The 27517-nt window shown below is 40.5% G+C and overlaps 1 protein-coding gene across 1 annotated transcript in view; it reads left to right on the plus strand.

The window, feature by feature from the left end:
- The first annotated feature begins 1859 nt into the window (after positions 1 to 1859).
- The window catches only part of gse1b (Gse1 coiled-coil protein b), a 182606-nt gene continuing 156948 nt past the window's right edge, over positions 1860 to 27517 (plus strand). The window contains exon 1 of the mRNA XM_028014085.1: positions 1860 to 4736. Coding sequence (XP_027869886.1) covers positions 2226 to 4736 — 2511 coding nt within the window. The 5' untranslated portion in view covers positions 1860 to 2225. The remainder of the gene's footprint in view (positions 4737 to 27517) is intronic.

The raw sequence follows: 27517 nt of genomic DNA on the forward strand, positions 1-27517 counted from the left end.
TGCCTAGTCTTTGTTTCGAAATGTGTGTTCATGTCCTTTATCTCTGCAAGCTAACTTCCTCATTTGTTTTTAAAGATATGCTAATATTCTGCCTTAATTAATCTCTTTTCACACCGGAAGCAAAAAGAACACCAGCTCACTTAAACCTCAGGCTCTTTATTATTTAAAAATACAGACACATTTTTACCCTCTGCTTCCAACATAAAACTAGTAAAATAAGTGTTGAACATGTCAATGTTTTTCTTACTAAATATATGTGAAATAGTTCCATTGGGATAACATTTACTCCTAGAAATTTAGCTATGTGTAAAAAAATGTAACAGTACAAGGAATAAGTATACAGCACATTAAGAAAATAGTGTACAAAAAGGTATAGAAAAACAAGAAATAGACTGAAATCTGTCAGTAGTTAGAAAGCATTGCTGTAGCTATATGCAAATAATATCAGCTAATTTAATAACTGCAGGACTATTTGTAAAATCCAAACAAACTTTGCAAAAGATCTTCCGGTTGAAAACCATACAAATGACAATCTTACAGATGACTTTCTAACCTTCTGCACCATTCAGTGAACAGCACTACAGCAATAATCCATGAGTGAAAATAACAATTTCACCATAAACCAGCCATGATCAGGCACCCCTCAAAAGATCTCATATGTCTGACCAAAGAGAATATGTTGTAGAGCTGTGCAAAAGTTAGCCGTGAGAATGGCCCAGTCCATCTCCTGACTTATATGAAAATAAAATAAAAATGTCAACAGACATCTAAATAAATACTTAACTGCAGTACGCCACCACAACCCTCAGATAAAACCCATGACAGCTCTTATGTTTATAATTACAGTGGTTTGTAGTGAATAACGGCATAGACAAAAGATATGAGCTGTGACTAGTAGAAGATGAGACAAAACAATATTTCAGTTGTAGCATACCTGAAGCTAGTCCCAAGAAAAAGTGCCAAAATCTGGCATATTACCAAGGATTGTCAGAGCACAACAGTATTGCAAAAGCGGTGTGATTGTTCATTGTTAGACCTGGTTGCAGTGTGAATTAAGAAAAGAACATGACATTTCAGCATTTAACAGCAAAGCTCGGTGTACTTGTGTCCTCTTTCTACTTCTTTCTTAGTGAAGCGTAAATCAGAATCAGTTGTACTTTGGAATAACTACTGATAATTACTTATCAATAACCCACAATCTAGTAAAAAGGTGAGAAAGACTGGTTAGTAAGTTGCCAAGAGTTAGTAAGTTGTTCATAGTTCAGATGTGCTGAACTACGAATTATGAACTATAAACTACTGTAATAAAACTGAATGCTGGAATCAAATCAAAAGACGCATCAACAAAATATTAGTTTCAGGGTATGAAGGTTTCAGCAAGCAAGATACATCACATTTTTATATATTTGTATTTCTTCTATACAGCTTTGTTTTCAGTTAAACTGTGCAAGATATACTGTATGTAATATGTGGAAAAAGTTTTAAAGGATTTATTATTTAATATCACATAAACCTGATATTTGTGGTTTATTATATCATTAACAACCATAGATAGATAGATAGATAGATAGATAGATAGATAGATAGATAGATAGATAGATATCATACTAAGTAATGTGCACTTTTTTTTTTTACTGTTTTCCAACTATTTTTGCTCGTCACTCCTTGAATGAGTCTTATGATAGCTGTAAGAGTTTTGTTTGCAGGTGATGCATTGTTGTTTTTATTTGACAGTGTGGTTCTAATCAGGAAATCTAACATCTAAACTAATACTGGGGGGCTGGCTGGGGGTGGAGGTTGTCTTTGGGGTGTCTGAGCGGGTCCCATGAATCGGGGATGGCGCTGTGTACAGTGAGAGTGAGTTTACAGCCAAAGTTACACAGCGCAGGCAGGAAAGTTTTGCTGGATACAAGTGATCTCAACTTCTGTCATGCGGACGTTCAGAACAAACACGTGGACTAAGGACTTTAAAAAATAAGGACTGTCGTGCGGTTACATGGAAGTTTTGAGGGATTTTTCTCCTTGTCCTTGCGGGTGAGAGCAACGCTTAACGGGACTGCTGGCTTCGCTGCTGCACGCTGTTTGTTTCAATGGACTGCCGTGGGGTTTATCACTCTGTAAGTTGGACAAAAACTATTGCATGCTCGGAGACAAGTGTTCAAGACGAGTATGACCTAACTTGTTGACGTTTTGCTATGTAGCCTTGCCTCGGGGGCTTAACAACAATGAACTCTCCCCGCGACCAGGAGCTGGCACCCTTATCTCGCAAACACCGGCTCATGGCTGCATCAATGCCCGGTGAGGACAGCGCATTGCCCCGTAGCACTTCCAGGGCTGATCGGAACGGATTGGGGGGTCTTGTTCACTGTTTTATATGCGGGAGCGGGGTCACACCTGGGAAGGAATTAAGGCTGCAAGTGACATATCAGAAAGAGAGGTCGCCTTTTTTCCCGTTTCTCCAAAATCAAGAGCCAGCCCCGGGTGCGTGTGAACTCAGCCCGGATGGCTGTGCGCTGGTGTGCGCCGTGTGCCACTGCTTCTTGACGGAGCAGTGGAACTCATTTGAGCGGAGCAGGACGCCCATCGAGAAGCGCATGTATTGGCTGAAACGACCCTACCAGTGCGACTCCAGGCGGGTCCCACAAGAGTGGAACATCTCCTACGATCTGGAAAGGAGAATCAGCGTGGGCAGCCACAACTACGACGGAGGCGCAGAATCTGATTTCTCATCTTTTTCTGAAAACGAGAACCTTTCAGATCAGGAGATGGATCTGGTGGAGAGAGTGGGCAAGGACAAGTGTCTGAGAGCGACCGTCAAATTCCCAAAAGACAGTAGCAGGAAAAACAATGTCATCAGTATTAAAAGCAGCCCGGATTCACAGCGGGCAGTGCGTTGCGCGGTGGGTGTTTATGACACTCAGGAATTGCCTAAAGCTGAGAGTGTGCAGCCGGCCAGGCGCGGGGCTAAAATTATGAATGTCAGTCAGTCATCAGAAGCTCTGCTGAAGCCCCAAGAGAGACTCCTTCAGCGGTGCTGTGGCAATTCTCTAACTGACACACCTGTGCGAGACAACGGGGTCATTATGCGCAACAGGCGCTGGTTGGAGGAGGAGAGTGTCAGACACGTGGAGCAGCGTCAGATCCAGCGTGTTGCCGACAGCAGCTGCGCTCCGTCCAGACATCCATCTCTGCTGCATCGAGGGAGAGCCGAAAACAACTCCAGCGCTGCGCTGTCTCCTGTCATCCCCAAATGCAACTCGGCTGTTGCGAGGGAGATCAACTCTGACAACTCCGGAGAAGACGAGATAAACATCACAAGTGATGATGAGCGGGACATTCGTTGTCCCAAACCAGGGCCAACAACTCAGCTAAGAGCTGCCTCAGATCCTTCCGCCAGGAGGGTCTCCCATCACACTGCAAGCTCCTCTCCAGAGGAACGGGTTTGTTATATCTGTGGTAGTGGACTCAGAAATAGTGCCCATTTCAAAATCAGTGTTCAAAAACAGGAGAGGGCGCAAGGAGAGCCCTTCTTCCCCTTCCTGTGGCTCCACTCAGCTCCCCGAGGTGCGGTGCCCATCAACCCCTCAGGTACAACCATTGTTTGTGGCAGTTGCCACTCCTCTCTCATGCAGCAGTGGGAGAGCTTTCAGTTGGCTGATGTGCCTGTCCTTCAGCGCCTCTACGTCGTCCCCCTGAATCAAACTTCCAGTGCTTCCGGTCTCCATCCATCCCAACACAACACGCTTGACAGAAGAACTCCAGGTTCCCTGGAGGTCACACCTGAACCAAAGCCCTCCCATGAAGCATGTTTCCTCTGTGGCCAAGAGGGTAGAGGGGATTTGAGGGTGGTGTATGCAAAAGCTGGTGTAGGGAAATCCCGTGCTGTGATGTACTTTCCTTTCATTGGCTTGTTGCCTTGCCCACCTAACGCTCAAGCGGTGAAGAACGGCCGTGTGCACTGTTGCCCACAATGCCACACTATTCTGCAGGATATCTGGAGCGCGTATCGACTCAGCCTCAGTGAAGACCTCATCACATCTGTCAGCTCCTTTCTCGTTCGCTACCATTCCTCCTTGTCCGCCGATGGGTCTGGACCCATCCACTCTCAGGTGGGGGTGGTCTCTCGCCACAGCAGCTCTCTGTCGGTGTGTTACCTGTGTGGAGCTGAACTGAGTGCAGGTGCAGAGTACCAGCTGCATGTCAATCCCCCCAGTCGTTTTGTGGAGAGGGAGCCTTTCTTCCCGTTTCTCACAGTTTACCCACCTGCACCAGGTGCTAAACCAGTTGATGCCACAGGCCTCGTGTCCGCTTGTAAACTTTGCTACCACGACCTGCACTCTCAGTGGGCACAACATGAGAGCAAGGCCCTGAAATCCTCCAGCCCTTCTACCTCTGGCTTACCTGGTGCTAACTCTCACCCGCCGAGCTCCCAGTGGGCCCGTCAGTACAGCTGTGAGGCCTTTGTGTGCTTTTTCTGCAGGCAGGAGCAGCACAGGCAAGGCAGGCTGTGCGCTGTCACAGTGGCTCGGCTACCTGTGTTCCTGTATGCGCCTCGCAGCCCTCGCATGCTTCTGGTGGATGATGGCAGGAGGCTGGTGATAGGTTCGTGTGTGGATTGCAAAGCGGTGGTGCAGGTGGGACAGAGCATGCAGCAGGATGGAGCCATGGCAGGACATGGAGCCGCACTTGCAGAGAAGAATGATCCTGAATTGGATTCCCCAACACATAGAAACAAGGTAAGAACAAAACGAAGTAGTGATTCCTGGGTTGTTTTGGCCATAACCTCTACTTTAAACCAATAGTTGTGGTTTAAAGTAGCAATATAATATCAAAACTGCTCACTGCTCTGTGCAATACTTTTTTCTTTCCTGGACAGAAGAGTAATTCTCAAGTGTGCGTCTCTGACTGAAAAGAAAAGGAAACTAAAATCTTTTTTTTTTATTATCAGAACTTACGTCTATAAACAAAAGAGGGAAACTATGGGGATCCGGAGGCCATGGCCTGCTCCGTTCATGTGTTTATTTTAACAAGCATGACTGAGTATGTGTCACCTGGTGCTAAACAGTTTGTTTTAGTTTGAGCACACTGATGAGCATTTTCGAGGAATGCAGTTTAAAGCTAACTTTTATTGTATTTATTGTGACAACGTTGAAAAATCTCTTTGCAAGGAGGTGAAAGGGTTGAGGTCAAGTTAATCCTTCAGAAATATGGCTGGATTTCTACCGTGTCCACATTGTGTGTGCATATCAAAAGAAGTTTGGCAGTAATTCATGTTTGACGACAGGCCATTACATCTCAGCAGTTGTTCGGGCTGTTTTCTTATTTTCCTCATTTAAATGACAAACTGGAGTCATTTTGGTGAGTTATAAACAACCTTTTCATCAGTGCTCCAGATGGGCTGGCTCAGTCAACTGTACGTGCACACACTTCCTCCAAGGTTAGATCATTCATTCACTTGATTTTCTTTTTCTTTCTACATTTTTTTTTAAACTTCCCTCAAAGATATACAAATTAAATTTCGAAACGGATTCTTGATTTTTCCAGCAGATGATTTGCAAAGCTGAAGAGTGTGTGGGTCTTTGTTGAGCACACCTTCTGGGCAGTCAGGGATGGGTGATGTGTAAATGAAGAAATGAGGAGTGTTTAGACAGCCAGCTGCTCCTATGAACAGATCTCTCATGCAAACAAACACTGACTGTCTAACCACGCTGGACATGTGAAGAACATCTGTGGACGCCATTCAGAGTCCTCTGAGCAGCCTCTGCTTTCACAGACTCACACTCTTCTGTGTGGAGCTGTCCACTTAGTTCTCCTTCTGCTCCTTAAATAAGTGTTGGACAGGCTGTCATTTTTATTACACCCCGAATTAAGCCTTTATTATCAATCAGACTTTGCACTTATACATTTTTGCTATGATCATGGGACTAGTTATTCATTTTGCCAGGGTTATGGGGATCATAATAGTTGGGGGGTTTCGGCGGGGGAAGTTTTAAGTGACCGCTTTGGACATTTTTGGCCTGATAAGCAAGTGACCTCATAGCTGAAAAAGGAGCCAGTGGTGTTGGGAGGAGGTGCTGCAAAATAGCCGCAGGGCAACAGGTGCTTTAGTACCATGCTTTTGGCTGGAGAAGGTCTGTCATCGCTGGGGTTTGAGCTGTCAGTAGAGAGATCCCATCTGGTTCCCTTTAGTACTCCGTGAGCGCACATCCAGGGTTTGGTTTAGGTCGGTTGAGTTCAAGTCGAAAGCTGCACGGCAAAATGTCAAACGGCTGCAGATTCGTACTTTACCAAGAGATTCATAAGAATTAACTTTGAAAAATATGACGGTGGAAGCTATTAAAGAAAGAAATATTCAAACTTTGATTGAGGCTTATAGTTAGGTTGATGTGTTCACAGAATAAATGAGAGATTCGAAAACAGTGGATTACACGGTCTTCATATATCCTAACTGTTCATATCAAATCCAAAGAGTAGCACAGAAAGTAACAACTACTGACACGACCATAAGTCACTTGTTTTCCTGCTTTATGTTAATTTAGTTTGTTAAAAAATATAGCTCTAATCATTTCACGTTCAGCTGGAAATTATGCTTGATTTTATTAGAATTCTGTGAGCAAACACATTTTTAAGGTGTTAAATGTTAAAATAGGAACAGCAAACACTAAAGCATCCATAAATGTGTATTGTAACTGTTCTGTAATGACACTTAGATATAAGTTCTAACTTTTAATAGTAAAATAAATTATTTAGGTATAAATGTGTTAAAGCAATAAAAATAATAGTCAAAACAATACCCAGAATACAGAAAATTGTTACTTAATAAAGGACTATTTTAGGGGTGCACCGATTGTAGTTTTCTGTCTGATTGCCGATTACCAATATTTTAAAAAAAAAATCTAACCGGCCGATTCCGATTTTGTCCAATACCAATTATTTTTGTCTGAAATGTTAATCGATATTGCAAGAAAGTTGCTGAATTGGCAACAGTGGGGTTAGTATTGTTAACAGTAAACGTACAGATGTGACCTGGTGGGCTGGTCTGTCAGTCAAACCTCTCTGATGGGAGAACAAAGGACAGTGGTTGATTTTTCGACTTTTGCCGAGGTAGATAAGATCGGTGGATAGGATCGGCTTCACATGTAAAAATCCAAAATTAAGGAAATCTGCACCAATAAATCGGCTGGCTGATAATTTGGTTCACCCCTAGATTGTTTGGATTTATTTCATTCCTTTCCTTGATTGCAATGTGAAACTACTGCTACTTGATGTCACCACATCCCACATACTGAACTTTTAAATTAACAAACTGTAAAACATAAATAAATTGTGTCTTCATCTGCCATGCTACCAACTCTAGACTCTTTTAAGTTTACTTTGTTTCATTAAAAAATCAATAATGCATATTAATATTTCCAATAGGATAAATATCAACAGAGCAGGTTTTGTAGGTTGAATTAAACATTTTGAAGGAATAAACTATACTATTTGTTAAATATTCAAAGATCATTATTAAATTAGTCCTAAGAGCAAACTGTCCAGGATTTTAATTTCTAACTGGCTGAAGTACCATGTTGTAAGCAGGTTTGCACTTGAAAGGAAAATATTTATTCTTGTATATTACAATGATATTATCATGATTGTGTCTGGCAGTGATCAGGGGAAAAAAATCCCCTTTCTGGATTTCACAATTCTATTTTTTTCTGGTTTTACTTGAATTGTTATTTTTATTATTTTACTCATTTGTTCTCAGCAAGTATGATTAATGTGGACTATTGAGATTTAGTCTTCATCATTTAAAGAATGTATTTTATCTTTTCCCAAAAAACATGTTGATCCCCTTATGATGCTGCCAGAACGGCAGGAGAAGCGGAAAAAAAAAACAAACAAAAAAAAAACAAAGAGCAAATTTAGATGTGATGTCAGAAAGGGTGACAAAAAAGCTGCCAGGATTAATTATTTGAAGATGGAAAAAAGAAGATTAGTAGGAGGAAAAAAGGATCTGTGGGGTTAATTGGCTTGAAATTACATCTTGAAGAAAATAAAAGAGGATTTTTTATTTCATAATTTAATTATTAAAGCTAATAATACAGCATGGAGTATCAGAAAGGATATTCAAAGGTGTTGTGGCTATGAATATGATGTTCATGTGTGAGTATGTTTCATAAAAACTGTTTGTATCGTGTGTAGCGTATAAAGTTGCTGCAGCTGTGCTCCGCTCTCAGCGCCATGGTCTGACAGACGGCCTCGCGTTTCAGTGGGAATTCTCTGGGATTTAAAGGGGTTTAATGTGAAAGCTGTTGAAGGTGGGTTTTGATTAGCTCTCAAAGCTTTAATCGCTCTCTTCCCGCTAGTCTGACTCTGTGCTGCATTCCTGACCACGTCTCAATGGAGAGGTCAGATCATTCACGGAGCAGATGAGACTGAGGTGTTCTTGTCTTTTCTGTCATATCTGAGCCTGGTGGTTTAGCTACATCCTATATACGAGGCTACCTGTGGTAATGCTGGTCATAGTACTAGCATAACACTCTTTAAACTAGGTGAAGCCTTTGGTTCTGCTCCAAAAAATGTCCTTCAGGGTTTATATTTTAAGTGAAGTTGCATTTCACTTAATAGTTTGTTGCTGTCCAATGTGGTATCTTTGTAATTTTTTCAGTACTTACTGTTGTTTCACTCAACGTTAGCTTAAATTGCAATCTTTCCAAGAAGTTTACAGTAAAGTTAAAATGCGACTAAACACAAAAGAAATAAGGTTTTCATTGTCACTAAATGAAAACTTCCTGGCAGACGGCTGATGTTGGTAAATATTTAGGAGAGAGAGAGTGATTAGGTTTTCTGCCATTCTTTGCTTGTTGGTGCAAATTGACATAAAGTATATAGTGGTGAGTGATCTGTGAGAGAGCTGCCAGGGTACGGCTGTGTTTAATTTTATTTGAGCAAAAGGTTTTAATTTTGAAAGGAAAATACATTCAACATTGACTCAGGAAGTTGAGGTTTTTTGGACAATCTGGTCCATAAACAGACGAAAATGGATTGACCTTCATCATGAGATTTTGTTTCAGAAAATTAGAATTTTATGATCAATTAGTTTTGCAACCTGGTTAAATAAAGGTTAAATGAAAATGAAATCATCTGGTGTTGCAGAGAAAACATTTTTTTACACTCATATTACACTCTTGAACTTGTAATAACTGCTCCAGTGTTATGTCACATACAGAGGACATTTGTAATTCAGTTTAAATAAAATGTCATTCAGGTTTCTGTGCCTGCCTGTCTGCATTGGCGCTGATTGTAGACGTAAAGCAAAGTGCCATATGGTTATATTTTTGAGATTTCAGATTGCTACAGTCTAACATGTTGATTCATAGTATAGCTTGATTAGGCTATATTTAACTATATTAACTTTTATTAACATGTTTGTATTACAATCTATTGAAATAAACCTGTAGACTGACTCCTTGCTATTTTCTCTAGGTTATATTTGTCAGATAGAAAGCATGGGGAGACTGTATTACTCAGGTTAAAGGGTTTGTTTCCAATGAACACCGATTATTTAATTGGGCAAACGAAACAAAGATACTACACTAAATTGACTTTACTGCTACGTATTAAAGGGAAGTTAATCTCTTTTATTTATCTACTTAAAGGTCCAACATTTATCAATAGTTAGATCACACTGCAGGAGCTGCATTTTCACAGTTCCCCAAGAAAGCAAAACACTTAACCCATTTAAACCCACCGGTCACAATAGTGATCAAGAAATTTATATCACTTTCAAGGACTCCAAAAAGCTCACTGATAAAATTTTCAGTTAATGTTCAGCAAATATTGAAAGTTTGGAGTCTTTAGATAATACTGATGCTGTATCACATGTTTAGAATAAATTATCACATGACCTGAGCTGTTTATATCTCGGTTGCACCTTGGCGAGAGGAAGACTGCTACCAATGTATGTTTAAATAAGCATACAACAAAGATTTTTGGTGCACATCAATATGTGTCCAGTTATGATATACACCTTTGCATTTACAAAACTTGGTTTGGTGTGTCAGCAGGATGTGTAAACATGTTGACGGTCACAATAGTGACGGGTGGGATAATACATTTGATCTAGGTACGCTTATTTAAATACATACCATATTCTTCCAATTCCAAACTTCTTCCTTTTAAAGACTAATTTCGAGTGTGGTTCTTGATTTGTTAGACTTAGTGATGGCCAGACAAAGTATACAACAATGTAGTTATGAGAAAGATGGATTCCTTACTGACTTTGGTAGTGGTGGCTTAGACAGGGATAATCCATGCTTGATTTTGAATGCATATGATCAGTTCATGGGAAAAGAGGATGATCTCCCCCTTCACCAGTCATGTGGTACTCTGTTACCACCTGCAAAGTTTATGATGAAGGGACAACTGTCCCTTTGATGTACCCTTTAAAACTAAAGAGGTTCTAGGTAATTAGGTTCCGACACAAGATGAAAAACTGCTGGTCCACTAGAAAGACAACAATATTTTCACAGTAGAAACAAAGATGAGAAAGAACTACACAGAGCCTGATGTCAAATAGATCATTGAGCACATGAGAGGTGTAGACCTTCATGACCCAAACACCTCATGGTACAGAATAATGATCAGGTCCAAGAAGTGGTGGTGGCCCATCTCAAAATCGCACCTGTAAATAGGTTGACTGTAGATTAGGAGGTTCAGTTTTATCTTGTAACTGGTGGGTTGCCTGCTGGACCCCCACGTTGTCTGTGTCAGTCATTGTGGCCTTGATCAAGAGGACAATTCACCCGCCTTGCGGGTCAGAGGACCCGGTGGTGCCAGGGTATGACTGCCTTGCTTCTGTCAAACTGTGCCAGGGAAGCTGTAGCTACAATATAGTAGCTTACTGCTTTCAGTGTGTGAATGTGTGTGTGATTGGGTGAATGACTAAGTGTGGTGAAAAGCACTTTCAGGTCATTTGGACTTGATAAAGAACTGTACAAGTACAGGCAATTTACCTTTTAGATATTATTTTAAAAATATGTCATAGTTGAGACAATCTTCTCATGGGTTGTGGCTTATTATCTTATGCAAAGGTTTGGCATAAGGTCAGTAGATCATGGAAATAGTTCTCAATGGACACTTCTCTTCAAGATGTGACCAACACACTTACTGGTCAGTCAATGCAAGAATTGTTTCCAGAGATGTTGCTTTTGCACCGCCCATGCCTGGGAGAAATTCAAGGCTTTATTGCACATTGAGTGCTTCAAGAAAGGTCATGGAAAATAAGGAGGGGATGAAATAACCCAAAATTGAATAATACCAAAGTCACCAAATGGTGAGTAGGAGCCATACAACTGGCCTTTGATTCCAGGCCTTGGGGTCCGGTATCCTGCAGCTTTCATGTGTGTTCCCAGTCCAACACACCTGAATTAAATGGATCACCTCCTCAGTATGCACTCCAGTTCTCCAAAGTCCTACTATTCACCTGATTCAGGTGTATTGAAGCAGAAACGGATGGAAACCATGCCTGACACGGGCCCTCAATCCCTGGAGTTGAATATCCCTGGACTAAGTTTATTACTGTATGACAGTCTGACTGACAGATGTTCATGATTTTTAATAATATAAATGAAGGCCTCTACTATAAATGTTATCTTTATGATCTATGTTAACATGATAACATAACACTACAACAGACTGAAGTTCAATGTAATTATGCATAAACACTCAAGCACTCAAATTTACCTTGGTTTAGAATATACAGATAGTCAAATTTGTACTTTACAGAGCAAGTGTTGCACTAAAATAATGCTGTGACAAGATATATTCAAATAAAGAAACAATGTTCACTTTTTATGATCTTTTCTATTTGGAAAAAGCACTTTTAGCTCATCTTAGTAAGAACACCATGTTATCCCACCGGTCACAATTGTGACCAATCATAAAACACACTTTTTCATATATTTTTCCACAATTTTTAAAATTGTTTCCTCTTGATTAGTTCAAAGGGCTATCAATGACATCTGATTTTATATTTTCATGTCTGGGAAAAATTTGGGTTTAAATGGGTTAATAAAGCACATTTCTTACCCTGGATACTCACTGTTTGAATTCCTCCAATCAAGGAGACGGTAAAGAATAATAAAAACAAAGATAAATAGACTAAGGAACAGTTTTTATCCCACAGCAGTTTTCACACTTAAAGCTGTGAATACATGGCATAAGATATGTGGGAAAAAAATGCTGTTTGTGTTGTATATGTTCTCATATGCTTTATTTTTTGTTTGTTTTTGTAATGCACTGATTGGATAACAATTTAATTTTATTGCAAACATTACAGAGACAACAAATCATAATTATTTTTGATAATTGGTCAGTCTCCCTGAAGCCCAAACAAAGGAGTTTTATGGCCTAGTTGTAAATTCTGATCTTCAATTGTAGTCTGAGAAGGGAGGGTGAGTTCAGTGTTTCAGAATCGTCTTAACCCAGCACCAGATCCTCAACCAAAGAGCAATTGTAGTGCATTATTATGTTCCACATTCAGTGTGAAGTTTTATGACAAACTTCATAAAATCCCATGAAGTCTATCTTCTTCATGGGATTGACATCACTGCTGCTCTGTTTTTGATGAAAGACCACTCAAAAACTAATGGGGTGCCAGTTTAGACCCACATTGTTCAGTTGTTCCTCGTTTTGGATGTGGAACCTGGTTGAGTTAGCCTGGTAAAAAACAGCCCCTTGTTCTACGCTATTTACTTCATGTAGAGAGTTTGGGCTCTTGGCTATTGAGAAACAATTTCTTCCTGGAGGTGTGAACTTTGTTGAGGTTTAAAATTTTACCCAATTGCCCATGATGTATGTAATGCGCCAGTTGAATGCCAGAAATTGCTTATGCTGTGAGCAAACAGCCTCTACTGAAAAGAAAGAAGAGCCGAGCTGAACGAAGCGGCCGTCAATGTTAATTTACTATTTGGACATTCAGACCGAACGGCTTCGTTCACCTCCTCCACTGCCATTGCTTAAACTACAGGCAGACTACAATATTAAAACAGCACAGAAATTTGTGGTCATTGCTCACAATTACTTCTTTTCAGATTGGGCCTGTAGAAATCTACAAGAGGCAAACTTTTAAATGGGAAAAAAGCCCAGACTGTCTGTGAATGAGATTTTAATCAAGCAGAATACAAAGGAAAGCAATGGCCGGGCTAAGGTTGATTAAAAATTGCAATGCTCAGGTGCTGCTGTGGGGCATACATGGCAAGTATGGATAGTCCTCAATATGGATATCACAGGTTTGAGTCTCGACCCGATGACATTTGCCAAATGTCTGTCCTTTTCTCATTACCCACTTTCCTGTCTATTTGTGCAAATAAAGGCCAGTAAAGCCGTAAAAAAAAAAAAATGGCAAAGCGCTTAATGGAAGCTACAAATTAACACTGAACATAAAGGTGGATGGAGGAAAACTGAAAACTGCCAGTTTTACACAACGTTAGACAAACATAAACTAGTTTGTAAACATTTGTTATACTGCAAAAGTATTGAAACCCCTTGAACCTTTTCACATTTTAACCACAAACTTGTATTTCATTGGATTTTATGTGATAGACCAAGACAAAGTATGCATAATTACGAATGCAAAAAAGACAGTTTTCACATGTTCATATTTATGTAACTCCTAAAAGAACGGTAGTGCAACTAACTCCATTCAGAACTATGGAATTAGTAAATAGGTTCTATATTTGTGCCATTTCATCTCCAGCTGTTCACAGCATTATATTCAGAGATAAACTGCTATAAATGTTTAAAGCAAGCAATAAGAATACACCAAGATTTGAACATTTCTTGGAGCACTTATCAAACTATCACCGTGTAGAAAAACTGCAAAGCTACCAAGACGTGTTTGTCTATTTAAACTGACAGACTGAGAACAGAGTGAATAAACCTAAGAGGCAACAGAGGACTATTAACACGCTGAATCTGATCTTTACTAGCAAAAAGAAAGTCATAAGTCACATTTTATGTTTGTTAAAAACCCTGTAGGGACACAGCAAGAAGTTGCTGTGCAGTGAGTTGAACCTTATGGGCTGCATAGAGCGATGAGTTTCTGCAATTTGAACTTTGGAACAAACAGAAGATTACACTCAAGAAAGCTGGAGATCTTGTTTGTTGGGAAACTCAAAGAAGTTAGCTTAGAGGTAAAGTTTAACATAGAACCTATGCACTTTGTGCAATTTGGAGTGGATCTCACCTGGTGGGAAGAGGAAATGAACAGACAGGAAAATCAAGCAGGGAGAGGGAAAAAGGTGGAGGTGGAAAATGAGAAAAAAGGTTCCACATAACCCTAACTACAGTAGTAGTTTAGATTAAATAATATTAATTTGGTTAGTAGGAGTACCGTACTAAGCAAAATCCAAATGGGCAGCTTTGTTCAGTTCTTTCAGTCTGTTTAGTCTTAGCACAAAGATGGTGGCGAGACAAACTCTAAAAAGACTTGTAAAGCAGCAGAAAGTGTTTTTACTTTATTATTTTTTTAAAGATTGAAAACCACCTACCATTTTTATACCACATAGCAAATATAATATGCTTTTTCTGGGCATTGTGAGTTGTGGCTGAGTATCCAGTCATTAAAGGCTTGAATCTGCTAGAGATTAACAAATGTTAGACTAGTAAGGTGATGACAGTTCCTGTCACATCATCTCTGGTTAACCATGTGATAACTCCTGACCTCTTCCTCCACACATCAACTCCACGTATTGCTCCTAATCTATCTTGTGTGCTTCACTTCTCTTTTCCTCATCTTCATATATTCATTGGGAAAAATGGACAAGAGCATTTCTAAGGGATTTACTGATCCAGACAGACACAATGATACAGAATAAATGAATGATTTCTAGTTATTTTATTTTATTCTAAGCAAAAAAAAAAGCTTTTAGAAGCATTTTTCAAGCCTGTACAGAGGCCTAAGTTCTATTTTTTACATATAAGCACACTTCCCATGCTGTACATCTGCCTTGTATTATACCCTTCCACTGCCATCATGCACTGAGGCATAATGTGGTAGTATCATAGCATGGTTATGCTGTAAAAGCTGCTTCTGTACTTTCCTGTACTCTTTATTCAATAGTAGTAAACCCAGGTTCACTGTGGCAATTATAGAGAACAGAGGTTAATACAACAACAGCTCAGCCTTCCCCCTGCCAGCTGCCATTTGGCCATAACACATACTTTACACATTGTCCTGTAAATGCATATTTGCAGACTTGCACTCAAATACACATACATAAAAACTGTGTAATTTCTGTTATTATTGTCATTAAGAACAGCTGCATGCCTGTGTGTGCTGTGCATGAGTATGTTTTTTTTTTTTTTTTTTTTTTTTGCACGTGCATATCTGCCAGGTGGTTAGAGTACTGGCAGGTGTCTGCTCTCTCTCTCTGGGAAACGCAGCTGCATTGTGCCACAGCTGCACATGTATGTGCTCTGTGAGTATGTGTGGTTCTGCATCTGGACCCAAGCAGAGGATGTAGCTGCACAGTAGCTAGCAGCAGACCTATTTTCTTAACCAGGCATTTAGCATGTAATTTCTGCACTTAGCTTCATTTTTCATTGTGATTAAGCGCTTTTCATTAGTCATGCTCTTTGTAGCCCCTCCCCAAATGTGGCTGCAGGTTTTTGTGATTGTGGGTTTTTGTTCTTTAGCTACGTTAACCATTATTTACGTCATTCCACTTTGCTCTTGTGTCGTACTCCTGCACTCCTACTCGCCTCTGCTCTCCCTGACTCTGGTGTCAGTCCAACTGGAGGTCAAAGACTAAATATACAGCAGAACCACCAGCTCTCACCAGCCGTTTTAGAGGTGATCTCTTCACCTCTTTCTGTCCTCCAACCATAGAGGAGCAGGAGATGAGCACTGCCGATGATCTTCCGGGAGATTATTTTGGCAGAAGAAGACGTTCTCTTCTTGGATTTCTTCCTCTGTCTGTAATCATCCTCAAGCATTGGCCCTGACCTCCGTGCACCCCTAGCTGCCCCCTCGCCACCTGGTCTCTCGCATACTCAGCTTGTCCTGCCAGCCCCAGGACAGCTGGGAGGACTGAGACAGCAGGGGAGTTAAGCTTTGTAGGGAGCCTCACATGACACTAGAGACTCTGATGACTCTAGAAGAATGCTGACGATATAGTTACTCTGACTCATTTAGCATTATGTGGGCTTTGCACTAATGCACAAAACATCCAAATTGGAGTGACTGGCTTAGACTTTGAGGAGGTATTGCCAGGGTTTTTAACATTTGTCGTTTGGTAATGTTGATCCTGTTTCCTCAGTGTTATGGCCTCAGTGACTAACCTCTGAACACATACTGGGACAATGAGACTTTTGAAATAGTTTCCAAGGGTACAGAGACATGACCATGCCATGAGTCACAAACAAACTGATACAGTTTATGTGCTGCAGATAGATCCCATGGATTCCATTACTCATAATGTATTCTGTATCCCTTTCAAGTGTGCCATCTGCTGTGGTGACATGTTATTAATATAGATTTCAGTTGGTCATTCACCATGGCTGCTGATGTTTACAACTTATTGAAAGCAGACCTAGCCGCGTCTGACGCTGCAAGACTTGCTAGCAAGCTCAGTCAGTGCCATTTCCCAACATGGACTTGGGTTGTGTACAATGTGTTAGTTACGGTTAATGTACAAACTCTAGTATAGGTTTAAATGGCCTAAGCAATCTCAAAACATTTCTTTACTGTAGAATTAGCTTCATGGTGTAACATCAAATGACTATCTAAATTATAGAAATCTAGAGCAGGGGTCCTCAAATCCAGGCCCATAGGGAGATACTTTTAGATGTGTCAAACATACCTGAGTCAAATTTACCTCCTCAGTATGAAGTCAAGTTCTCCAGAGTCCTGCTAATGACCTCCTTATTTGACTTAGGTGTGTTGAGGCAGAGACACATCTAAACGCTGCCGTACACCAGACCTTTGGGTGTGGAGTTGAGGACCCCTGATCTAGAGCATAAAATGATTAAGTTGTTATGAGAGTCCACAGGCACAGAGGGGTCCTAGATGTTTTTATATTCCTCTCTTCTCCAGGGGGTTGTAAAAATAGCACTTGGCTCAAGCAGAAGTGTCAGAGGTCTTCTTCTCTTTCTCTCCACTTTTTCATTCTTTCTCATCTTCCCAGCTGTGTCACCTCTCTCCTTGTCTCCCCCATCACATCACTCTTCTCCTTTTCCCACTTTTCCCCCTTTTATCCCGCTCTCCTCTCATCTTGCTCCTCATCTTCATCTCCCCCTGTGGTATTAGTGGGGCCACATGTTGCTGGCCCTCTCCTGGTGGTGTGAGCCCCATGGCAGGCCCTGGCTCCAGGCTGACGCATAGTTCGGCGTGTGTGTGTGTCTGTGTGCGGATGAGATGGAGGACTGTAATGTGTTCCTGCATGCCTAACAGTGAGTGCGTGTGTGTATGTGTGAGGCCGCTAACACAGTAACCTGATAGTGGTGCGGCTGAGCTGTACACAGAGCGGAGCAGTGCTGTGATTTATCCCGCGGGCCCAGCAGATGGCTGCAACAGGAGTTTGTTTAAGTTTGCTTCAGAGCCGGGCAAGCGGCCAGGAGCATGGAGGAGGCTTGCCAGAAAAATGTTCACTGACTCTGGATGCCTAACCACACTGCTTCCCCCCACCCCCCTCTCTCTTTCTCTCTCTCTCTTCAGCCTCCCCCGAACCCTTCCACAGCCCCCACAGTCCAGCACACACACAGATACGCTCACACACATGCTCTTGCAGACTTTCTGTCGCTACTCTCCTTTTACCCCTCTCTAATTTCTCTTTCCTCCCATCTGCTCGACACACATGCCTTCATACATATGCACGCTCTCCCTCACTTGCACACACACACACACACACCCGCGCATGCCCACGCACACACTGGTTTTTTTTCACTTGCTTCTCTGTTCTGTTGGCAACATCCCTGGTGCAGACATGATCTCACACCTCAGGAGGGGGGCACTGAAGACTGAGGACGCGTCCGTTCTGCAGGGGTACTGTGAGCACAACCATATGATCGGGACTTAGCCTCCCACACAAGATTAAAGATGGATCTCCTCAGCATAAACAGCAACAGATCAACACATGAACAGTCGTCCATGCACACACACAGTAGATGACTTATAAAATAAGATCTAGTTGGACTTTGATTTGCCTGCACTGCCCTTTTTCCTCTCCTGTACAGATGATCCAGGCTCTGTGTTGAAGAAGGTGATGACAGTTTCTGTCACATTACCTCAGGTCAACCATGTGATAACTCCCAACCTCTTCCTCCACACATCAACTCCACTTATCTCTCCTAATCTCCCTCGTGTCCTTCACTTGTCTTTTCCCCGTCTTCATATATTCATCTTGCAGACAGAGTCTAGCCACATAAGAAAAAGGTCAGTGTGACTAAATCCATTGAAGAAGTGGACATCAAAGCAGAAAGAAGAACATGTGGTGGTGAATAGATGTTTTTGGAGGTTGTAAATTTGTTCATTTACTTGTTGATACGTTTCTGAGAGGAATGTTAAGAAGAAAACTTTTTTTGTCATTCTATTACATATGTAAATCTCCTTCAATCCACTTTAATCTAACACAGCAGCACGCTGAGGAGGTGATTCAGAATTTTGATTCAGGTGTGTTGGTACACGTCTTAAAGATGCAGGACACTGACCCTTAGGAGCTGATGTTTGTCACCTTGGAGGTATAGAAATTGTGAGAAAAAGAATCCTCAAAGATTCCGCTCTCTTTATCTTCCAACCATGTCAAATGCTAAGGTTGGATTTTCAAATTTTTTTATAGCAAAATCAGAATTGCAATTAAAAAGGATTTTTTTTCAGAGCTGTTTCCAAATCTTTACCAGGCGTTCCAAACACATTTGCAGCATCTTTATGTTTCTGTTATTTATTTATTGTTTTGTAAGTTACAACACAAACTTGTAAGTTTGTGTGTTACAACACAGTAACAAACTTCGTTTTGTGCATGGAGTGTAGTTGTGTTTGTCTTTAGTATTGCTTTGTTGTTAGTATTTTAGTGCTTTTATCTTCATCCACCTGTACACAATACTTCAGCACAGTTCTTTCCCTTCTGATTATTTCTAAAAGGCCTGTTTTTGGTGGATGCTTCCTGTCTCTGTTTAAGTTATTCTTACATTTAACTAAGCAGGAGGTATGAAAAAGCTGATGCATGGAGCATCAAATCATACATACACAAAGACCATTGAATGAGGTGACATCCTCGTGAGGTTTTCTGTGAGTAATGAGTTCTCATGTCCAAAGTAATGTATGACTAATTGTGGTGCCTGTCAAGACCATTGTGCTTCGGCACAGTTCAGAATTTCCTCTAAACCTTTTAGAGGAAATTTTTTCAACTCGATTTGACATTGACTTGCAATAGTTTAAGTGGCGTAGCAGTAAAATGTTTAAACTGCTCATTTCATTTCCAGGTTTCTTTGTTCCAATGTCAACTTTATACTTGTATTTATCTATTACCTGTTTCATATCACTGACATGGAAAAGTATTACAGTTTTTGATGCAGTGACAGGAAATGCTTCATATTTGCTTGTGTGAAAGTAGTAAGCATTCCAGGAGATCTCTAAATATTATTGCTCTCAGGAGGGAGGAGAGATGTCTTTTTTGTAGTAATTAGGATACAGGGATGCAAAAAACAATAATTGCAGACATGAAGAACTTTTTATGACAAAAATGGCAACTAAACATACAACGATTTTTGCATTTTGGAAAAGAAGTCTGACTGGTTAGACTTATCTTTATCACTCTGACTACAAAAGTCTTAACTGCTGCTGTGAAAATAATAGCATAATAAATACATGTGTGATTGGTCACCTTTATGTTCAATCAGCTACTCACTAAAATCCAAACAATATTTTATTTTCAAAGAGCCCGTTTGCTAAACATTTAGGAAAAAGCTTCTCCTTATATTCCACTGCAGCAATGAATAGGACCACAATTTTTGTGCACTTTTAAAGTTTAAGACAAATAACTAAAACAAAATGTGAAAAAATACCTTTTAGTCTCAAAAATGTATTTGTCAAAATTTTATAACTTGTCAACTTAAATCCTGTAAAAAAAAAAAAAAACAATTTCTGAGAAATCTAAAAAAATCAAAATGTTTATGTATGATCATAAGCTTTATATTTTCCAACATACGCACTTTACACTAATTAATGTGAGGGTAAATCTATATCTATATGTCTGTCTGAATGTAGCATGAGAGAAATGAAAACACAGTTTCAGTATCTTAACTTTTTGCTGTTGCTTTAGCCGATTAATGAACCGTATTTAATGTCTGCAAATTCTTCAACTAAACCCCAATTTATTCTCTTCTTCAGTAAAAAAAAAAAAGTCTTGTTGTGATGTTTGGGTCCTTTTCTCTGCAAAAGAGGAGACAGGTGAAGGGCACAATTCATCTGGCTTCTGCTCTCCTGCTCAATGGCCTCGATGCAGAGGAAGTGAGTGGGTCACAAGTCAGGTAGTTTAGCTGCCTGCTAATGAATATTTATCGGTCGAGGTTGGCCTATATGTTGCTCTCCCAGACTCATTACATTAAGTGTGCTCGTGTTCACTCATTACAGTCACATGGCGTACACCAGCTTATGCCTTAAAATCAACATTGTAGCTTCATTAGAGAGACTCAACAAAACATTCCCCTCTAAAATCCTTGAAGAAACTGTATGAAGGGTATAAGATAATTTTATTGTTATATATTTTTCTTATATACATTTAGATCCCGTAATTGTTTTCAGATTCATCATGTTAAACCACAAACTTCAATGTATTCATTGGGATTTTTGGTAGGCTGAAAAAAATCAGCCTATCAATACGATAGGTTGAAAAGTTATTGTGACGCAGAAGGAAACCTAAAAATGGTTTTAATGTTTAAATCTGTGGTTTTTATTTGTTTTAACCCCACAGATTCTCAATTATGCATTATCATCAATGGCCCTTTCTAATACATGGGTATTAGAAATAATACTCAAAATAACTCAAAATAATCTAAGGGATTCTTTGAGTGACAGGGGACTTCTAAAAGTAACTGTGACACAAACTGAAAAAGCCTAAAGCTTATTAATACTTTTACAAGGCACTGCAGGTATTGAGATCAAATTGCAGAAAACCAAAGTCTAAAATATATGTACTGCAACAAGTATTGTCTATTTATTGTTATTTTGCTCTCGAACGCCATACTAACTTAAATGATAATGGTAATTTACATTCTCTTATCTTTTTTATAAGTTTCATGCCTGGGTCAACAGTATTGTAAGCAGCTGAGCCTCTAATGGAATTACTTTGTAACAACTGAAGCGATTGTGTCATCCCAATCCAAGGTTATTTAGATGAATTACGTTGTGTGTTGGTGCCAAGAACATGGTTGTGTCCGCGGGAACAAAACAATTTCACATATTAACTCCTTTCCTAGCTGCCATGCGTGTGATAGCTCTACTTTTTGGTCCGGACCAGGTGGGGTTCCTCAGCGCCATTTGTCGTCCACCTGCTGGTTTCCCTCCCCCGAGGAAAGTAGCAAGCGAAAAATTTTCTACAGACTGAAGCCTCAGACAGACTGACGCTGGCTGAGCCCCGATCAGATGCTGTTTGACTTCCACTCAATGTGGAACATGTGTGTGCGGGGTTGGACTGATAGCTGGCCTTGGATGGGCTCCCACTCTGCACAGATCCACAGGTGCCAGAGTTGTTCAAAGTTGCTGCATATGCTTGTGATTGTCTGAGAGAGACAGTGGAAGCAATCCACACACACACAAGAAGGTTTTGATGGACTGAGCCTCCTGGAGGATCTGTCAGAATAGATCAAAGGCGTCTTTCTCTGTTGTTTTCCTGCTCTTGGCTGAGTCAGCTTTATACAGGCAGTCTGAGTTGCTTTTATTGAGTGTTGCTGAGCCGGTCAGTGGTCTGAGGCTGCAAGCATGGCTATGGTACTGCTGGATCTCTGTGATAGGTTGTTAAAGGTGACTGACGGCTCCGCTTTACAAGCTGCTATACATCAAGCAGTAGACCTGTTGCAACCGTGGGAACACAGCCATATCCGTGTGTGTTGGCGTGTAGGGGTGTGTGTGTCTGTGCACACTTTGGCGAGCAGAGCAGAAACCGGGTCTGCTGCTGAATGATAAGGCCTGCTGACCTCGTAGCCTCAAGCCTGCTGCGATGAGGTCATCTCAAATTACACCCAACCAAATGTTCCCTGTGTGCAGCAGGAAGGTTTATGGAAGATCCCTATGATTGATGACAGCTTTCTGACCAATCGAATGTCCAGCACTCCCAGACAAATAGACCAAAATGACTAACAAATGTGGGAACACAGGAACGGACTCATGTAATGATGCTGTCACAATATATCTTAAAACCTCCAAATAACCTATGACGATTTGGAGGTTTTAAGTCCAAAAGGACCAGGGGAAATGTTTTTTGCTCTATCATAAAACACCACAATAAAGAATGAGGATTTGTCTGATATGTTTTGGTCTGAATTGCCAAGTTGAAAATATCCAGATCCATTAAAATATTAAACACTAGTTTGGACAAAGTGTGTAGAATCAATAGAAAGAGAAGTCCATTTCCGCTGACTGACCATGTGTACACCTGGTGTGTGTCAAAAGGAGTTATAGTTGAGAGTGAGGGCCATGTGGGGAGAGAGGGGCAGAATTTCTGTGTGTGGTATTGCGTAGCTTAGTCCTAAGGTAAATATTTGAGAACTGCAGGCACCACTAGGAGAAGCTCTGTGTTTGATGGGGTGAAATTGTGTGAGGCCGTGGATGACGTCAGCTTAACCTCGATGGACCGGAGACTGAGGAAAGAGAGAAAGACAGAAGTTGAATTCTTATCTGAGAGAATTCTGACTAGCGCTACATAGAATATGGTTCAATAGTTTGTGTGTGTGTGTGTGTACTCTTATTGTGAAGAAAAATGATTCATCTTGCTATATATTTTTCCACTGGTATCACCTGAAGGTGACTTTGTGACAGAAAATCCCGTTTTAAACAACTGGTTGACTCACTTTTCATCCTTATTCTTTCACCCTCTCTCGCAGCCATTTCATATTTTTCATAAGTAAAAATTTTAAAAGTGAGTTGTTTGAATCTATGCAACCTAATAATTGTTAGCTTATTTGATCTAATAATCCTAAATAAATTGAAGTGCAACAAAATATTTTCAGAATTCAACTGTGTTTATCACAGTGTCTCCATGCAGCCGTTCTATGAAGGTTGCAGGGGTTTGTTAATGAACAAACATTGTCATGTAGACCAAGGGACACAGCAGACATGTCAGCAATAAAGCCGTCAAGAAGATTAAAACTGTTAGGTTATAACACAACAAGCTGTAGAGCACTCTTCAATGCATCATCGGAACATGGAAAAATTATGTTACATAAGACATGTCCATCCTCTAACCCAGTGGTTCCCAAAGTGTGGGGTGCGCCCCCTAGAGAGGGCGCAGTGCCATTGCAGGGGGGGAGCGGGAAGCGGTATGGATGAATAAATAAAAAAAAAAAAACAGTTACACAAAAGTGTTTCACTGTAAAGATGGTTTGTAGTTTGTTTTGAAGCAACCTGAAGTGTGAAATAAACTTCAGTGGAGTTTGAAAACAAAATATGTGTATAGGTCTGGTTGAACGATGTGTGTGCCCAGTTGATTCTTTTTTCTTTTTGGGGGGAATTTTATTGTAATCCATAGGGGTTCCCAGAAAATCTTTGGGAACCACTGCTCTTACCTGAGAGCACAAACAAGGAGAACATTAGCATCCAAGAGGCCCATGGAAACTCTAGCGGAGCTGCATAGAAGAAGAATCTGTTGACATGACAACTATCAGTTCTTCACTCTCCAAATCTGCCCTTTGTGAAAGAGTGGTAAAAAAGTCAATGTTAAAAGAAAGCCATAAGCCGTCCAGACAGTTTTGCAGACATGCGCAAAGCCTTATTTGTGTCAGAAAATTTACTCTGCAACTCAGCTTGACCACACCATCCCCTCTGTTAAACATAGCGGTGGCAGCCTCATGCTCTGGGGATTATTTTCCGCTGCAGGGACAGGAAAGCTGATCAGGGTTGAAAGGAGGATGGATGAAGCTAGATGTAGGTTAATCCTGGAAAACAAACTTTATAAATGAGCAAAAGACATGATACTTGGGCACCACTTTCAAGGTATTTTTCTTCTGCCTGTTCCTAGGATCACATTAAAAAAGGTAAACGACTACTTTTTTGTAATGGAATAATTAATGAAATAATAAACATTTTCAGAACTATGTGTATATGAGTTAATGTCTCAAGTGAACGTCTCACTTTATACCTTTTGTTGAGAAAATATAATTTGACATCATAGGAAAACCAGACCCACCGTACTCTTAGCATAGGCTTCCAGGATAAGGCACAACATAAAAAAAATCACTCTTTCTTTCAGTAAGTATTTGATAAAAGTAATTTTTATTTTGTACCCGATTTAAAAAGAGCAGGAGACACCTCCACCCAAGTAGACAGAACATTTTGTTCCCAATCTTGATCCCTAATCTTTTTTCTTGTCTAGTTTCAGTCTTACTGTCAACTCCAAATCTTCCTCCTCCACCTCCTTATTCTTCTTTTCGTCTTTCTCCCTTTCAGCGTGAAGCCAGCCAATGTTTCCGGCGCCAGTGCTGCTCCTTTATTTTCCCCACCGGAGGAGTCAGATTTATTGGTTCACTGTTTATTTTTCAAACTAATTTTAGTTTTTCATTTCTTATCTCTCATCACCTACGGTTGCTTCTCAGTAATCAGTGGTGAAAGGTGGTCAATAAAAGCTGCTCATCGGGTCAAATCTTGCAGATCATGTGTTTCTGCTTGTCTGTGTACATGCACGCGTCTGGAAATAAGCGAGTGTGTGCGTGTCCATGCACAATCCAAGCACAGATGTTCTCAAAGGCTTTTCAGTTTTAGGCACCAGTTCTCCCTCTCCCCTTTCAGAAAAAAAGGGAAGTGTCTAATAAAAGGCGGCCGTATGAGACGGCATGAGTCATACACACAGAAAGAGTCGGCTTCCATCGATCTCTCTGAGCTTGTGTGTGTGTGTGAGCCAAATGAAAGAGAGAGAGAGCGAGAGAGGGAGACGGAGAGGGGAAGAGAGTGAGGCAGGAAGCAGGGAGGGAGGCTGTGCCAAGCTGGAACTGAATTCCTGCCAAAAGTCTACTTGTTTGCTCGTCTGGCTGGAGCCAGAGGCTGACCTTATTAGCTGGGAGGGCAGCCGTCTTATTAAAACACATCTGGCGCTCAGGGAGCCCAAATAGTCCTCATATTGTCTTCCTGCTTGCTCCTGACCTTGCGTTACCTAGCAGGAATGCTGACAAGGGCTTCACGCATCTGTTGAGAGTTTCACCAGGGTCTTTCTCCTCCTCCCCTCTTTTCCACCCTTGCTGTCTTTACTGGCGCCTGCACGGTAGCTCTGTGGGACCTGTTTTTCTTCCTCCCCCTCTCTCTTTCCTCTTCCCTCCCACCTTTTCCACCCACCACCCCTTAACATCACCACCGCTCTTTGGCATAATGTCCTTATACCCCCTACGGATATGCTTTTGCTGTTTTTTTCTGCTGCCCTCCAGGTTGCTATGTTGCTGCAGTTGTTCTTATGTTTGCTTTTATATAAAAATGTAACTTGTTTAAACAGCTCTTTGATAGTTGTTACAAAGTGTGCACTCTGTCTCATAGTCTATTTGGAGTGAAGGACTTTTTATGATATATACAATTTTTACTCAGGACAATATGTACACCACGAAAACTTCTATTGCAAGAACCAGATTCTCTATGTGAATCTTTAATAGCACTAAATATAACCAAAACAAGTATTTCTAAGGCAATGCTAACAGGTGTTTCGGCTCTGAGAAGATGCCAGGAGAAGGTGGGATTATTGTTTAAAAGAACAAGGTGAATATTCAGTTCGCAGAGACAAAGTTATGTTTGAGTTAAATTCACAGCCACAAAGTGAATTAGTTCATATTTTGTGATAAATGTTTCATAAGATGAGGTCATCCATAAAATGTTATTGATTAGTGTATGAAGTCTTGTGTTGAATATCATATTTGGTATGTTTTGGTATCTATGCCTAGTTTTCACTTTAACATCCAGTTGATTATCTTCTATTGTGTTCCTATAGAAACGCAGCCCATTGAGTCTACATTTCTAATCGCGGTCATGTTGTAAAACCCACTCCCAGCTATAATAAAGGAAACTTGTGTGAAGTAATTTTCATATCTCCTTGTTAGGTTTAAAAAAATGGGGACTCACACATCATCTCAGCGTTTTGCACTAAGTTCCACTCTGGAGTTACTGCTTTGTACTGTCTGCATCTTTAGATCTGGATGATTTCCTGGCAGATATATTAGTTTAACTTTTGCATAGTGTGACCCCCAATGGTAATATTTTCATGTTGTCAATGGCTGATTTTGACAAAAATAAGAATTATAAGGCTATCCGGAACACCTGACTGGACGGTGCATCAGACAACTTGATCCCTCCCCAAACATGAAAGATTCGGCACGTTTTTATTCATGATGTTCATTGAGTTTGTCCTTAAATTCTCTCAGATTGTAGCCACTCATTCTCATGTAAAATCCGTTCCAGGTCACATTTGTTGGTTAAAAAAATTCTGCTCTTTTGACAGTTGAATCAAAAGATATTTCACTTATATCTTGTATTCATCTTGTTTCCAAAAGCTCATAATTTTGTTTCTGGGGAAATGATGTTTGAGCACATTGCCTTTCTATGTCAAACATCTCTAGTGCTGTAACCTTAACATCAAAGTCCTTTAAGCCATGATTGTTCTTAAAAAAATTATTTAGTATCTTTTTACACTTTTTTTTTTTTTTGCTTAAATGTTAGTTACTAACCTGGTAAAATCACCTGCTGGAAACCATTAGCTGACTGTAAAATGCTGCAGATGGAGGTCAAGTGGCCATCTTTATGCAGTTGCATTAACTGAGTTTCCCTTCTGTGTGTCTTCACCGGTTGAATGATCAACTTGAGGAAACATCATTTGCATTTTGCAACATACCAAGTTTGACTTTGCTGCACTTGTTACTTTTACCTTTGACCTTTCAGGGTCCTTTGATTGTAGCTTGCAAGTCTGGATCAGTTCTAGCTTTAGATGCCCTCTTTGACCGAGTCCCTGGAAAAACACACCAATCCCCTTCCTAACCTTATCACTCTGAGCCTTATTCTTTCCTATTGACTGTCGTATATTTGTTAATTGCACGAACAGGTTGATAAGATTTAGTTTTGGTTTGACTGCTTGTAAATTATTAAGATTACAAACACTATCGATACATTTCTGGGTTTTTTTTAGGTTTTTCATAAGCTGAAAAAAAAAGTGTTTATGCTGAGAGGATCAAGTCTGACGCATCTGTTATGGAGTCTGGACTTACTTATCCAACTCACAAACACAATCACTCTTTTCTTCTTTTTTTTATTCTCTCTGCCCTCAAGCTGCACTGGACATCTTGATTTCTT

This window comes from Xiphophorus couchianus, chromosome 4 (assembly GCF_001444195.1).
Source record: "Xiphophorus couchianus chromosome 4, X_couchianus-1.0, whole genome shotgun sequence".
Taxonomy (NCBI): Eukaryota; Metazoa; Chordata; class Actinopteri; order Cyprinodontiformes; family Poeciliidae; genus Xiphophorus; species Xiphophorus couchianus.